This window comes from Cavia porcellus, unplaced genomic scaffold (genome assembly GCF_034190915.1).
Source record: "Cavia porcellus strain 051 isolate PalLab524CR breed Dunkin Hartley unplaced genomic scaffold, mCavPor4.1 scaffold_18, whole genome shotgun sequence".
NCBI lineage: Eukaryota > Metazoa > Chordata > Mammalia > Rodentia > Caviidae > Cavia > Cavia porcellus.
In genome coordinates this window covers 38067676-38084030 of record NW_026947501.1, presented here as the reverse complement: position 1 = coordinate 38084030, position 16355 = coordinate 38067676, and the positions used below count along the sequence as shown (strand labels likewise).

Genomic DNA, 16355 nt, shown 5'->3' with positions numbered 1-16355 from the left:
AAGCTCTCCCATCCCTTTTTTTCCAATGCTTTTACTCTTGATCTTGACTACCCAGCATTCCTTGTTCCCACCAAGGGAAGAAAAGGCTTCCCCAAACCAACAGCTCTGCGCAAGGTGCTTCCAAGAAGAATGGCGAAGCTTCTGGCTTATATCAATGTATTTGGCTCAGGATCTAGATCTTTTTCAAACCGAAAAGCGGTATCATTCACAAGGCCCCAATGCTTTGTGTTTGATCTGATGTCACCCTGAAAGTAATTTCTGAACAGCTACAGTGACTTCACCTAAGCATCAGCAAAGTCCTGAGCACAATAACACTGCTGGGGCATAAGGTGCACATTCAACTCTACGTTAAACAAATAAAACACTGCTGCTTTTAAAAAAATTTTAAGCCTTGAATTTTGAGATTCACTACTATTTATATTTTTAAAGATTGTATGCCATTTCCTCTACAGAATAGGGGCGGGGAGGTGGCATCCGGAAGGATGGAAGTGCTGGCTTCAAGCCCAGCTTCTGGCACTGGTTTCGTGCTAATTACTCCAATAACTGCAAGTTGCGGTTCTCCGGGCTCCAGTGACCCCTTGCGTAAAACTAATGGATTGTCTTGGATAATTAGCGCGATCCCTGTTTCCTCCACCACGTGAGGACCAGAAAGGCAGTTCTGCAAGTCCCAGGACACGTGCAGCCTACCCTCGCGCAGGCCTCGCGGGCCCTCGGGGCAGAGGACCAGTAACAGGACCCGAAGGAAGCTGGCGAGCCGGCACGTGATCTCGTAAAGCCCCTTCATTCACTGGCTCCGCAATAACCCTTCTTGTGCGCCACAAAAAAACCCCACAACCGGCCTAAACTTTGCCTCCCACCATCCAATCGCGTACAGCGGTAGAACGAGCAGCGAGCACACGGAACCCCAGCCTCGCCTCCGCCAGCCCACGCGCATCCCAGCGGCGTGAGCCGGATTCCTCCAGCACCGCCCCACCGAGGGGCGCGCGCCTTGGGGGCGGGGCCGCCGGGATCCCTCGCGCGCCTCGATTGGCCTCCAGCATCCACGTGACCCAGGCCCCGCCCACGACCCTCCTCCGCAGCGCGGGCTGGGGGCTAGCGAACGGTCCCGGGCTGAATGGGCGCGGGCGCGAGCGCGACGCCGGAGCCGGGTGGGGGCGCAGAGCGCGGGGCTCGGGGCCAGCCAGCGCCCCCTCCTTAGTATGCGCACGAAGGCGGCGGGCGGCGTGGAGCGGCGGCCCCTGCAGCCGCAAACGCAGGCGGCGGCGGCGGCACCTGCCGGCCGAGGTACGTGGCGCAGCCCCCTCGGCGGAGCGGGGACCCGCAGGCTGGGTCCCCTGCGCCTGCTCCAGCTTGACCGGGCGGATGGCCCCGCCCCGACCCCGGCGGGCAGCGCCCTGGGCTCTGCGCCCCCAGACGAGCCAGGCGCGGGACTGGGCGGAGCGTGGTGGTCCCGGGCCTGGCCGACGGGGCGGGGGCGCGGCGGCTGTCGCAGGTGCGGACGCGGCGGAGGGGCCGGGGCCGGGCCGGGGCCGGTGGCAGGTCCGCCGCAGTGGCCCCTGGGCTCCACGCGTTCCGCCGCGGCTCGGGATTTAATTCATTGCTGGAAGCTTCCAAGCCCGCAGGGCCGGGTTCAGTCTTCTCTCCAGGACGGGGTCGGGGGATCCTCTGCGGGATCTCGGGCAGCTCTGCAGCCGCTGTCCACATCCATCGCGGAGGCGCGAGGTGCGGCGGCGGCCGGTGCCCTTCCCCGCCCCCTCTCTGCTAGCAACCCCGCGGAGCAGACGCCTTGGGCGACCTTTCGGTGGTGGCTTGGGTATTGTGAGCGCCGCTTGACACAGGCATGTCTGCATTATGCGTGTTTTCGAAAGGTTTTTAAAGCACATCGCTTATGAGCCGGATAAACAGAGAGGGGCGGCTTCCAGCCCAGACCCCTCACCAGCTGGGTCACCTTGGCAGACACTGATCTCGCGGGTGGGGAGCCTGGTCTCTCAGTCTGTGTTGGAGGCTTAACCTGCTGATGGCTGTGGTTCTGACTGTTAAACATTTGTCAGTGAAGAGGGCTCTAGAGAATCATTAACTGACTTGGAAGAGAAATTATTTTATATCTTGCTGTCTTAATTCATATATGTGACCTTTTACTTTGTTTTTTTTTTTTTTTTTCAAAACGGGGTGAAGTTTTATGTGTTGCATTCATTCCTGCGCCCATGTTTTTTGCTGGGAATTGGGGATATCAAAAAGACAGAAGATTACTCTTCTGTCCTCCGGTGTTTAGCCAAACTTTCCCCTTGGTTTATGATTGCTAATCCTCTTGGCAAAAAAATTAGGAATCCTGAGAGCAGCAAGAGGGATCCATTTCTTTTGAATAAAGGGGTGCAGGACAGGTTATGGCATCACTTGTGTGACTCTGAAGGCTTCACAACTCAGAATGGTACCTAACATTTCCAGTTAGAGAGCCAGGAAGCATCTCACTTCCAACCCTTGCTTGGACAAGGAGGAATTAATCTGAACCGCAAGCACTGTAATCAGAATGCTGGGGGTCTTTGTACATGGACGTCTGTTCCATTGGTGCTGCTCTTCCTGTGAGATAAAATCACCCTTGGAAGATTCTTGGGTCGGATTCGTAATGTTTTGTCCTCTAGGCAAGAAAACAAATGGGTGAGACAAGAAGACACGGAAGAATTTATGAAAAATGGGGGACTGGCATGAAAAATTCTAAAAATTACAACTATTTGGGGGATTGTGTGTGTGTGTGTGTGTTATGTGTTACTAGGGATTGAATGCAGAGCCATCACACTGATCTATATCCCTCAGCCCTTTTTAATTTTTTGAGATACAGTTTCACTAAATTCCCCAGGCTGAACTCAAATTTGCAACCCTCCTGTCTCAGGCTTCCAGGGATTGCAGGCATACTGAAAATTCTTAACCTGTTTTACACATGTTGCAAACTGTCCCATATAATAGATTGATGGATGTGAAGGATTTAGTGCAGAATAAGAACAAATTGCTTGTTCTTTGGTTTGCAGTTGCAGTAAGTGGAGGTTAGCTGGCTGGCTTTTGGAAGGTAGGTGGAAATGGAAAGAGATTCACCTTCCACACCTCCTGGCTCCTGGAGACAGATTTAATCCTTGCCGCCTGTGGAGACAGGATTGAGGTATTCAAGCTGGGGAGGTTTGACGGAAGTAAACTGTGGAGGACCACCTGCACTGTTCTTGTTGTACAGTTACCTCCACCTCAGCTAATCCTGGCCCTGTCTCCATTTACTGATCTATGCGGAGCTGGCTAAACCATTTCCTTCCCCCTTCAATTGGCTCTAAGCAATGTAAATACGGCTAGCTGAGGTGCTGATGCATACATAATCTTTGAAGCCGGGCAGCTGTGCTGTTTCTCCGTGCAGTAACCCCCAAAACATGGTTGAACCTGGTGGGATGAACAGCCATAGCTCCAGGGCTGTCACCTGGGTTCAAGTCTGGAGATAAGAGAGCAGAAAAGTTTGCATATCAGAGCTGAAGCATCAGTTCTGTAGACACTAAATGCTACCTCTGTTGTGTTATGCAGGTCAGTCTGTCTGCATATTGCAAAGGTGCTTGCAGCCCTCCTACCTAGCCCAGCCCAAAGTACTCACATATTTCCCACCATTCTCACAGGCACTCATCCTCTAGCCAGTCCCTTCCTCAAGAATTAATAAAATCTGGGTTAGGCCTGGGTTAATGCCTTTGTTTCAGTGATCCACTATCTAGGTTGACTTAGAACCTCCTCGGTTCCCCATAATTACAAAGTCTGCCTTAGTGTCTTTATTCTTGCTGTGGGTTGCACTAGAAGTGGTAAGGGTGGAATTAACTTGCCAGAATTCCAATTAACATTTCCATGGGATTACAAATGTAAATTTCCTGGACCATACTGAGGCCTGGAAAGGCTCTCTGTAAAACAACTGGGAATACATACACTTTAATAATGATGACAACTACCCCACAACTGCAGAGGAAAGAAAAGCAGGGGCAGGATCCGTGTGATTGGCAGAAGTCAGTGAAAGCATCCGCAGGAAATGGGTGGAGTGAATCACAGGATTGGCGTGGCGGGAAGCCATAAATATGCATGGTGCCACTCACCTTTCCCTGGCAGAGAGGCCCAGCATGCACAGAGAAAGGTGTTACAGAAGCAAGAGAAGAATGAGCTTGGAAAGATTCAAGGACAGTGCCATTGGACATTAGACATGTGACTCATTCCTTTTTAAAAAATACAGATACTAGACAAGTAATGGACCCTGTGGCTATTACTGAGTGATAATGCTTTCCTGATTTGCACACGGCATGGATTCAGTCCCAGCAGCAGATCAGGGGGCACAAACAGACGTATGGGAAGTGTACTGTTTTTCATAATCTATATACCCATACACTCAACCCTTTGATTAAGAAAGGGCAAGCCTGATGGGATGGCACACACCTGTAATCCCAGCTACTTGGGGGCTAAAACAGGAGGATCATAAGTTCAAGTCCAGCCTGGGTAATTTACCAAGACCCTGCTGTCCACCAAAGGACTAGGGATGCAGTAGTGGTAGAGCAGAAAAGAAAGGAAAATAGAAAGAGAAGGGAAAGGAAAGGAAAACCATGCTTGGACCACAGGACCTCACTGTGTTGTTGCTTCCAGTCACCACTTCTCCTAATTCTACCCTATCCTGACTTCCTTCTTTGATACTCTATATAAACAAAATTTTAAAATGTCTGTCTTCTTCCCATAAGCACTTGATGTCTGAGGCTCTCTTATGATGCTACGCGTGGTTGTGTGTTCATTGTCGTTGCTGTTAGTGGCCATATTTATCCCTGTACTGTCGTTTGGGCAGCTTCCGGCGTTCGTCTGGTGGTGGTGTTAATGTGTGCCTTTCTCATGTCTGTAACCAGGTGTGTCCAACATGCAGTCCATAAGTTGAACCTGCCTTGCTGCCTGGGCCACATGAGTGAAGAGTTGTTGTTTTGGGCTGCATACACAATATATAATGTAACTAATGTATATAACCCACAGAATTTCCTTTAAGTATTTTTTTTTATTATTGCACAGATGCACAGATGGGTGTCCAATCCCCAAGCCACAGGATGAACATATTTGGTCTATGGTAAGCAGTGGGGTTAATTGTGCAGGAAATAAGTGAACCACTTTATTCCAGCTTTGGGGTAACTGCATTGGTAGTTTCTTACTGCTGAGTGTTAAAGGTGACAGTTTTGAGGAGACCAAAGCAGGAATAGTTCCAACAGTCAGGATCATTTTTGCCAGGCTTGTGTCCCAGATGGTCTCAGGAGGTGCAATCACCTCTAAGCTCCAGGGTCTCTGAGTCCCACAGCAAGGCAGACAGAGCTATGGGGAACCTTTCACTCCCTGACTCTGACATTAGAGAAGAAGTTCTTGGGCCAAACTACTTAACATGATCTCAGCTTCCACCCCTCTTGCAGCAAACAAACCTGTCACCTGAGCCTTGTGACACTGCACTTCATCCTTTGTGTCTGTTTCTTTGTTCTCCCTGGCTTGACAGCCTCTGAATTTCTGTTCAAGAATCTCCCTTATCCAGGGATCTGGAGGAAAAGCCCATTTCTCATTGGAGCTTTTGAGCCATACAAGACATTTTTGTTCTCCTATTACAGCATGGAAAAGTATCAAGGATTAAGTTTTTGGATGGCTCCCCACTCCTACACCCATGAAGTCTTTTCTTTCAGGTTTTCACATCTGGAATTATGCAAGTTAAGTGTCGTGTGATAGGATTTGGTAGGCTTGATAAAAATAACAAATTTAAAAGGTCCCCTTTGATGAGATGGTACTTAAGTCTTTTGAACTGTGAAGGCTATTTTTAAGACTGTGTGGTTTTTGTAAGTAAAAGCTTATGTGTTCTGAGATCTGGGTTTTTCTGTTAAACACATAGAGTTTCTTTTTCCCTGGCCACCTTTGCTTCTCAGCCTCTGCTTTTTGATCTTCTCCAGTCTTGTTCTAAATGCCTTTTCTATTTTTCATAAACAGCGTGTCCTCTGTTCTTATCTACCCTCCAGCAGTAAAAATGTTAGGAGGACAGAGTCAGAGTGTGGCCTCCAATATCCTCGTCTTCTGCTTGTCATTTTCTCCGGTCAAGTTCCTCGTCACGTCACCCAGGGCTTAGTGGCTGGTGTGCTTTTCCTCCTCCTACCTCGGTGCTGCTGTTCAGTAGAAAGATAGCCTGAGCCGTGCCTATAATTTTAAATTTTCTAGTAGCTACATTTTAAAAATTAAAAAGAAACCTTTGGATTCAGGTCTCAGTCCCTGGAAAGATGAAGATACACATTTCTAATCTCTTAGGCACCAAATAACACCTGTTCAGACTACATAAAATAAATTATTAATGAGCTGCTTTATAGTCTTCTGTTCATACTGTCTTCAAAGCCTGCTCCTGGTCTGCTGTGTCCCCATCTGTCGTCGACATGTATGTTAGGTCATTTAATCTTCACTATTGCCCCAGGAGTTTGATACCAGTCTTACTCCCATTTTACCAAGGCACAGAAAGGTTTAAGAACCCGAGCTGGGGTTCAGACACAGGCCTGGAGGTAGGAAACTAGGCCATCGCGTCTGTCTTTGCAGCGTACAGTACGCTCCCGACCCCCACCCTGCGAGATCTAACCCTGTGGGCGGCTCTGTTGCCTGTCCTGCCCCAGGAGAGATGTCTTCAGGATCCAGTGCTACTTAAAAACCCCCCAGCTGGGTGAAACACAATGATACTTAAATTGTTTGGTTCTGACCTGTGTTGTTCTGTTACAATGTCCTCTTTTATCTCAATCTCCACCCTTTTTTAAAATTAATCTATTTTTTCTTCTTTTTTTCAATTAAGGGAAAACTAAATTAAAAAGTAGCGGAATATATTATAGTAACTTTTTTGTTTTCGTATTAACCTGATTTGAACCCTATATTGCTTTCCCCATCTTGTTCTGTCTGATTCTACTATGTTCTATTTCGTTTGATAATATCAAGTTTGAGGATATAGGCAACCACTTTGAAAGCAATAAGATTTACTATGATGCCCATTATGGTTTGACTATTATCTTCTTTTGAAGTCCTGTAAGGTCTCCAGTGTAGGTTTTATTGGTCTTGTACTGTACTGTTTTGATCAATTTTATTATACCTGATGATATAGGCAACTCTTTAAAAATAGCAAGAGGCACAGCGGTAACCATTTTTGATCACCTGGTATTCTATTTTTACATCATGTACTATGCCCATCCTTCTGTTCTAACTGACTCTGTTCTGTTTAGTCATGTTAGGTTTTATTCTCTTCAAAAAAAGTAATAAGAACTGTGAGAGTAAAAAAAAACCAAAAAATGTAATTGTTATTTTAAAAAAGAGAGGAAAGGAAGGTGGTCTAAGGGATATAACTGTATGTATGTTTGAGTGTGAAGGATGGAAAACCATATTACTGAGCTTTTGTTGATCATTGAACGGAACTATCTGCAATCTCACTGTATGAATGTCCACTTTATATCATCTTAAGAACCTCACCTTTAGGGGCTGGGGATTTAGCTCAGCGGCATAAGTACCTGCCTTGCATGCAGGCGGTCGTGAGTTCAATCCCCGGTACCAATAAAAATGAAAAAGACAAAAAAAAAAAAAAAAAAGAACCTCACCTTTGCCTGCCCTTTGTGGGCCCGTGGGATCTTGGTTCCTTTAAGATTGCCTGCAGGACCCCCATCACTTCGTGCCTTTATGCTTCTCCTTGGGGGAAGCCCATTTATGCTGGTCCCAGTTGTGAACTGTCCATTCTGCAGACTGAGCCTCACTTTTTATTTATTCAGTCCAATGACTTGTCTTGCCTTTAGTCTAACAGAGGAATCTTCTTTTAAAAGTGTAGCTTCTGGAGCTTACTTGGGGTGCTCACAGAGTGATCACAGACTCTGGAAACAGACTCTGCATGACAATGTGCTGTCACTAGCAGCTCCAGCAGCAGGCTTTGTTGAAGGCCAGAGGAACCCCACTGGAGAGAGGTGGGGTCCAATGGGCGGCTGTCTTCTCTTGGCCCCAGTCCTGTCCTGCTCCCTCTGGCCTCAGTCTCTCCGTGGGACACCCCTGCCTCTGTCACTAAGTCATGAGCTGTAGCAGCATGTGAAGCCTTCTTGCCTGCCTGCCATTGGTGACCTGAATTTGTTCTGCAGTTAGAACTTTGGCCCGCCTGCTGTTAGCAGAGCAGGCTTCTAGGGCTCTTCCTCCTCCCTGTCCTCTGCGTGGTCCCTTGCTTGCCTTCTTGGCTCCAATCAGCTCCTCCGTCACCCTGCATTGCCTTGGTGTCAGTGGCCTCTGACCAGCACTCCCTTGGCGTGATCCATCCTGGTATGATCTCACCACTGTCCTGCTTATAATCACTATTTGGAGGCTTTGGTTTCCTTACACTGCATCTTTTTTTTTTTTTTTTTTTTTGTCTTTTTCTTTTTTATCGGTACCGGGGATTGAACTCATGACTGCACACTTGCAAGGCAGGCACTTATGCCGCTGAGCTAAATCCCCAGCCCCCTACACTGTATCTTTTGACCACTCTCCCCACAGACCCTGTGGCCTGCCCCTCTCCCCTTTATCTCTCTGAAATCTTGCTTACCCTTCGGGACCCGTTCATACATCCCTGCCTCAGGAAAGCCTCCCAGATTTCCTTGGTGGACCTGTGGTTTCCAGCCCAGGACGCTCAGGCCAATGGCAGCTCCTCAGTTATATCATTTACTTCTTTGAGTATTTGGATCTTTCTAGCTTTCCTTGTAGATCCTTCATTTGAAAAAGAGTCAGTGTGCTGTTTATTTTTATAACCTCAGTCTTTAGTATGGGGAAGTACATTGTGTTTATTTAAAGGATTATCAAATGAGCAAAGCAGATTATAAAGCAACAAAGGCCACTCCTCACCTGAGGCTTTATGACAAAGCCCTAATAAAAGGCAGCCACTGTGTCAAAAGTTAACATCCTGCTCTGGAATTATTCTAGTTGTAGAGCATCCTTAGGAGAAGTGAGAAAAATGTGCACCCCAGCTCTTCGCTGCTGTGGGGCTTCATCCCCCGCAGAAGTCGGGTCCAGGTAGGCTGCTGTAGACAGTAAGATATGCATGTGCAAAGGGCTGAGGCTGGTGGGTTGAGTTGAGTGTCGGCATGGGCTTCCCTCTGATGAGTGTCTGGTGAGTGTCTTCTCTGTTCTTCCTGCTTTCGAGTATTTTCTGAAGTTCCCAACTGTATGATGATAGAGCTTTTAATAATGTTTCCTGGACAAGGCAAATCGGCCTTCGCAAGCCTGGTCACACTGTACTGTGAGGTGGAGGGGAGTCGATTTTTGCCACAGTGGACCAGGTATCACTGTGTCGCGCCCTGTCAGCTTTGCCCCTGGGCGCGAGGCAGTGGTGTGACTCTGGCTCTCAGCTTTGGACGTGGCGTCTCTGCTTGCTGCCATGGCCACCTAGCAATGGATGGGTTCCGAACAGGTCTGGAGTTTAAGGGGAGAAGCCAGCACGCTCCCATCACAAGTGTTCTCCCCTGAGCTAATCTAAAGTAGTCTTTCTGGATTTTCTCTTCTCAGTAGCTAAATAAATCAGAGTTATTCAAATTAAGTCTGATAAGAACCTCATATGCTCATTCTTCCTTATCCAGTACTGCTTTATCCAGCTGTGGTTTTATTCTTCAGATTTGAATTTGTGACCTCACACAAATTTTATCCTTCTCCCTGTAAGAAGCCCTTAGTGAGTTCTGAAAGGAGATTTGATGATTCATTTATTTATTTATTCAGACTGAGTATTTCCCATCCAGTTACTTACTAGTTACAAACCTGACAGTAAAGAAACCTGGCGTACATTGCCTTTAACCAACTGATCCAGTTAAATGTCACCAGCCCAACTTCATGTGGCCCTAAGAAAATACTGTGAGAAGCCTCACGTCTTGTGATATTTCAACTAAAAATGCATGGCTTGAATTTAATTGTGAAGAAACATCAGACAAATCCAAACTTGAGATACAGCCTACAAATGCAACTATATTTTTCAAAAATGTCAAGGTCATGAAAAATAAAGGAACCAGTCCAGATTAAAGGAGCCTAAGGGGACACTGCAGGGAATTCTGCCGGTAACCCTGGACTAGACCCTGGAACAGAAAAACTTGTTTTTGTTCTAAGGTCATCATTAGAACTACTGGAGAAATTTGTATAAGGTCTTTTTATTATTCCAGTATCTGATCAATGTTAATTTCTTGATTTTTATTGAAAATTTTAAATGAAAGCCTGCCCAGACTGGAACATGTCTGGACCTACCTGGTAATGAAATATTCCTTCCTTTGTGTAAACTTGTCTTATACGATGTTGACCGGAGCCGCGGGAGACAGGAGACCAAACTCGAGCAGGATCAGCTCTCAAACTTTATTGCGTACAGCGAACCGGACCTAACAAGGTCCGCCACCCTCAACGTTGGTTCCTCTTCCGCCCGTTGGGGGCAGGAACAACCTCTTATAAGGAGAAGCAGTATCCAATCACAGAGAAGCGCACCTAACAAGCTGATAGGCTAGCGTCACGGGTAACTGGGCAGACCTGACAATTTGGCGGGCTTGTTCAGGCCGGGAAGAACCCGGAAGCAGGAAATGGGCGCCATCATAGGCGGCTTCCCACATCTCCCCCTTTTTTATTTATTAAAATAGGATGGTCTGTGGGTCCCTCCAAGGTGTCTATGACCTTGTTGCTGTTAGACACCTAGGAGTGGGCCTACCTTGTAGGCCGAGGCATGAGAGAATGTAGAGGTCTATACCCTGCTGTGCATCACCCTGTTTTGTGCATATCCTTGCGCCAGGACCATGCTCAAGGTGAGTGGTTCATTTTTTCGCAGGGCCAGGCTTTTGTGAACCGAACCTGGATGCATATAGACATTCATTCCTGCCTTCCCCCCAACCTTTGGGGCGGATGGCACTGCAGTACCCTTGGTCTCGCATCTCAATGCCAATAATTTGACTCCAGAAGGGACCCCTGGCCTTATAGGCCATGTATATCTGAGTGGAGCCTGTCTTAGGTTGACCGGGAGGGCTTTTCCCGTCTTACCCGTCATTGGCTTGCCCACTCAGCTCTTATAGCTGATGTTCTGCAATGTGAAGGAGATATGCGGCGGCCTGCTGGCCTGATGGGCCACCTGCTGCCATTTGCATGGCTGCCATAGCTGTGATCTTAACCTGCTGCTGAGTTTGTATGAGGCGATCTAACAAGCATTTAATAACCACAAGCCCTACTAGGATAGCCATGGCAATTAGCATAATCAAGGACTGTTTGATTGATGGTGTAAACCCTGGGTGAGGCGGGCGAGGCCGCCGAAAAAGGTGCCAATGTGGGCGGGTGGTGCCAAGGACCCCAAAGATATTGTGGTGGTTCTGTGGAATCTGAGCATATCACAGGGGTGATTAATAGGAACCCACAGAATAGAAAAAACTCCAAACCAGACATTTTAGTTTGTAGATGGTCTCGGGCGCTGAGCGTCGGTCCCAGAAGGGTCGAGTTGACTTGTGTCCGCGGGCTTATCCTCCTGTGCTTTATCAGGAACTGGTGGGGAGTTTACTGCTCGCGTCAATCTTTCCGGGACCCACAGCGGTTCGCAGCCTGGTTCCTGTGGGAAGACACAAACCGCACCTCGGGTCCAACTAACCACTGGATCCGGGCCCATCCATTGTCCTGTAAGGACATCTTTCCATCTCACCAGCCCTTTGTCGGCCGGGGACGGGTTATTGTGCTCCATGGCAGGGGAATGATTATTATGATTAAGGTTTAAAAAATTTATGGTAAAGAGTGCCAATAATATTCTTCCTTTGGGCGTTAGGCTGTGGCCTATCCCCTCTTTTTGCTTTTGTAAGACACCCTTGAGTGTCCGATGTGCCCGTTCAATGATGCCTTGTCCTTGAGGGTTATATGGAATGCCATGCTTAAGGACAACATCCATTTGTTGACAGAATGTTACAAAAGTTTTGCTGGTGTAAGCAAGACCATTGTCTGTTTTTAATATATTGGGCTTTCCCCAAGCAGCCCAGGCTGCAACACAATGATTAATAGCATGGGTGGCCCTTTCTCTAGGTTCTGCCTAAATATTGTCCGGGGGAGAGGCAGGCGCGTGCCAGCTGGGTCCAATCTCCAGGAGTTAAAAGCAGACCTGCCAATGCCTCTAAAAGCGCCATGGTAAATGGCGCATTGGGCCCATAAGCTGAAACTGCGTCCTTGATAGTTTTAAGTTGTTTAATTTCTAAGGGCTCATAATATCCTCTTCCTCCCCTGCCTCCTACTTGTACCGGGAATGCATGGAGACCGGAACACTCAAAGGAAAGCCGCGACCATACCCTCTGGTGGAAGGAACGTGAACTTGCCAAAGGGCGGAAGGGCTTAAGCTCCTCCCGTAAGGCGGAGTAGCTCGAGCAGGGTGGTGTTTGGTTCCCCTTTTTATCTTCCCGAGCCCTGAATTCCTCTTTAAGCTGTGCAGGAGGGTCCTGTTTAGCGAAGACAACCTCCTCTTCTGAACCTTCCGAATCAGAATCAGAATTAGAGCCCTGAGGGTCCTCCGGAGACCCACAATCGGCAGTGGCTCCGGGCTCCTCTGAGCATTCCGATCGAGCTCTATCAAAAGCCTGTCGGGCTGTATTAGCGAAGCAAAAGCAAAACAGATGCAAAGGGAAAAGAAAAGAAAAAAAAACCCAGCGTCCACTCGTGTGGCGCTCAAAATCTGTTAGGTGCGTCCACCCAACCCAGGTGACCCAGTACTCACCTGTCCCGGGAACCGCTGTATCTCACGTAGCTGATCAGGGTGAAGAGAAGAGGCGCTCGCGGCCTTCCGTTGTTATTGGGCCAGGTCCTCCGTCATACCGCAGGCGACAGCAATCACACCTCCCGGCCAAAGAGGCACGTCGCTGAGTCTTTTACCTTTTTCCCCGTACGGGCCACCAGATGACCGGAGCCGCGGGAGACAGGAGACCAAACTCGAGCAGGATCAGCTCTCAAACTTTATTGCGTACAGCGAACCGGACCTAACAAGGTCCGCCACCCTCAACGTTGGTTCCTCTTCCGCCCGTTGGGGGCAGGAACAACCTCTTATAAGGGGAAGCAGTATCCAATCACAGAGAAGCGCGCCTAACAAGCTGATAGGCTAGCGTCACGGGTAACTGGGCAGACCTGACAATTTGGCGGGCTTGTTCAGGCCGGGAAGAACCCGGAAGCAGGAAATGGGCGCCATCATAGGCGGCTTCCCACACGATGTAACTTAAAATGTAACACAGCCTTTCTTCTTTTGTATAACCCTTGCTTTGTATAGCGGATGGCTTTACAATGTAATCTAAAATGTTTAAACTCCCTTAGGAACCCAGGGTGTCACAGCAACCCTCCAATCACAGGGCCCTGAATCTGCCTTTGTACTTCACCTTGCTTGCCCATAAAGGCCCTGGAACCCCCACCTCCCACCCCCCACTTCTACCAAAGGGGCTCTGGCTCTTTGGGAGAGATCCTAGTCAAAAGCCCACCTATGTAATAAACTGCCTCCTAAACCTCGGCACTGGCACGGTTTTTTCCCATGTTTGTTTTGGTCTGCTTCTGTAACATTATCATTTTACTGTATTTGTATAAAGAATGTCCTGGTTTTTAGGAAATACTAAAATTTTCAGGGTAAGCATCATATCTTTTAAACTTACTTTTCAGTGGGTTAAATAAGTAGACATGCCTCATACTAATAGGAAGACAGCGAAATGTGATAAAATGTTAACAGTGGGGAGGAGTCAGGACAAGGGGTAGATGGGAATGCTTTATACAGTATTTACAACTTTTCTGTAAATCTGACATGATACTAAAAGGTAGGTATAACAGTGCATCCCTGGGGCTGCAGCTCACTGATAGCAAGCTTGCCTACAATGTGCAAGGCCTTGAGTTCCATCCCCAGTACTAGAAAAAATTGAGGGAAAAAAATATTTGGAAAAAACCCAGCCCTAGCACTGTAGCAGCCTCACTGAGAAGCGGTGATGGGGCTTCCCCACGTCTGCCCTTCTAGGGCCTGTTATGGAAGTCATTTCCCTTGTTGTTGAACTCTTCTCGTAATTTGCTTTGCCTCCTCTGGCCACAGCAGAAAACAAGGTGGAAGACAGTGTGCAAAAAGTATGGCTTTAATAGATCTGAAGACCCCCCCACCCCCCGCTGCTGCTGTTTAAGGAGCTTCATGAGTCTAGCTGTCCACAAGCATCTGGTCAACTAGCTCAGAGCCACACATTTCCCTGATTCGCATACAGCTGTTCCAAGAACAAGACTCCCCAGGCAGGATATGATCTGTAAAGAATATTTAAACACAGTTGAAGGGTTTGTGCACAGGGCTCAGTGTCCATCATTGTGTTTTGGTTGAGCCCTTGGGAGAAAATACGGGACAAGCCCTCAAGAGTGTACATCTTATTCAAAGTCAGCATTTGCCGTTTACAGATGGGTCTGTCCCTCATCTTGATAGCACCTCAGGATGTGTTTGGCCAGCAGCTGCACACATCTTTTCTCTTCTGCATGGAGACAACCCCCACCTTTTCAAACCAGTTTGGGCAAGCCTCTATGCTTCTGGCTAGATTCTCTTGGATTCAGAGGAGATCTCCAAGCTGGAGCCTGCAACTAGGTTTGTGGGTGAATCTCCTTTTTAGTGTTTGCAGGTTCCCCAGCAGCCTAGCCCAGGGTGCAGTGGGGCAAGAACAGTGATGAGGCTTCTGTCCGTTTTCGTGTCTTCCTAATTCTGCCTTCCAGAATTTCCTGTCTTCACCCTGTTTCTGTACTCTGTGTCCCTCTGCTTTCTCCCCGTTCATGTTCTTCCATCCATCTTTTCCCACTTACTCCCACTGCCTTTCTCTAAGTGGTCCTCAGGGTTAGCACCTGCTGAACAGGCTATGCTGTTTCTGGTTCTTACTTTGAAAAGTAAATCAGTGGAAATCATAGCAACATATTTGTGGAGGAAGGACACTAGAAATGTTCTTACGCAAGGCGGCTTTTTACAGATTGCAAACATTCAAGAGATTAAGTAACTGGGTCACTATCAAATTACCAAATGATTGAGCACTTTATCTCTTCTGTTCTAAAATAAAAATAAGCAAACAGATCCTGTTGCTGTTTTTCTTCTGGGGCTGGGTGAGGCCACTAGATTCTGTTTATCTTCCCTACACACACTTGCAACAATCTTATTTGGAAAAGCACTTTAACAAGTGCTCAGTAGTTAATATTGGGTCACCGGGAAGGCCACATCAGCCTCTTGTTAGGACCACATGGTTTTGGGTTACCTTTCTGCAAGAATCGATTGCAGACCACTGATGGGTGTCCTCCTGTGCGTCCTTCATTCACTGCACAGGTGCCTGCTGAACACCTTTCACACGCTAGGCATTATGATAGGTGCTTGAGTACAGCAGTGAGCAAACGGGCAATCGTTACTCTAGAGACCTCATGTTTGGGAGCAGAGGTTGGTTGTGGGGCATGCAGACATGAGAGCTGCAAGAGGCTGGTGTGCCTAAAGTGGAGTGGAGTGAGGAGGAGAGGGGGCAAAGACCCAAAGACAGGAGCTGCCCTGGTGGCACCTTTGCCACTATGGTAAAATCTTGGAAAAATACAATTTGGAGTTGGTGAGCATGTTCTAGTTTGGAAGGCTCCGAATCCACTGCTTTATCACGTTTAGACTGATGAAAAGCCGCGGGCTGAGTGATAGTAATAATGGCTTCTCTGTGTGGAGGGATACTGCACACCGCAGAATCACTGCAGTGCTTGCGTCTTGGTTGACAGACAGAATTAGTAGTGTAGATTGTGCACTTACACAGAAATGTTTTTTAACTTTTCACTGTAGAAGACCCTGATATCTTTGTTCAGTTTGTAGGAGAATCTAAAGCCCTTTAGGTTAAAAACTGTTGGTAGTTCCATGTTCTTTTCTCCAGCTGTGAAAAACTTGTTGGAGAGCAAGATTTTTCGAAGTGTGACACTCACCCACATAAGTCAAAGGAACTTCCTTTAAAGTACACATTGGGCCTCCTCACCTGGTCCTACTAGGTTTATGTTCTGTGTGAAGTGTGAGGGGCTGTATATGTTCGATTGGAGAATCTCTGGCAAAGACATTGGTGGAGATCTTTCTAATTTAAACTGAATAAATATTAGACTCTCCTGGGAGATGGTTGGGTTGAAGTCTCAGCACCAGTGTCCTCATCCGTATTTTTTCTGTGGTTTTGGTATCATGGTGTCACACTGCTAAAGATCAAGTGAGACACTGCCCTAGTAGCAATAGAAAAGGATGATAGAGTGACTTCCTGGGAAGGGGTAATGTCCCTGAGGAGGGTGATGGTGGGGGAGAAGTGAGGTGCTATGTTGGTCATCTTTCCTGTTGTTGGGAC

The 16355-nt window shown here is 47.7% G+C and overlaps 1 protein-coding gene across 3 annotated transcripts in view; it reads left to right on the top strand.

Moving 5' to 3' along the window:
- Positions 1 to 1057: 1057 nt before the first annotated feature.
- Positions 1058 to 16355, top strand: part of St3gal5 (ST3 beta-galactoside alpha-2,3-sialyltransferase 5) — a 40775-nt gene continuing 25477 nt past the window's right edge. The window contains exon 1 of one of the 3 annotated variants that reach the window (XM_003468893.5): positions 1058 to 1284. In XM_003468893.5, the coding sequence (XP_003468941.1) occupies positions 1200 to 1284 (85 nt within the window). In that variant the 5' untranslated portion in view covers positions 1058 to 1199. Of the gene's footprint in view, positions 1285 to 5086; positions 5108 to 8906; positions 9055 to 16355 lie in introns of those variants that run through there. The other 2 variants (XM_063229664.1, XM_063229663.1) reach the window with 2 other exon arrangements.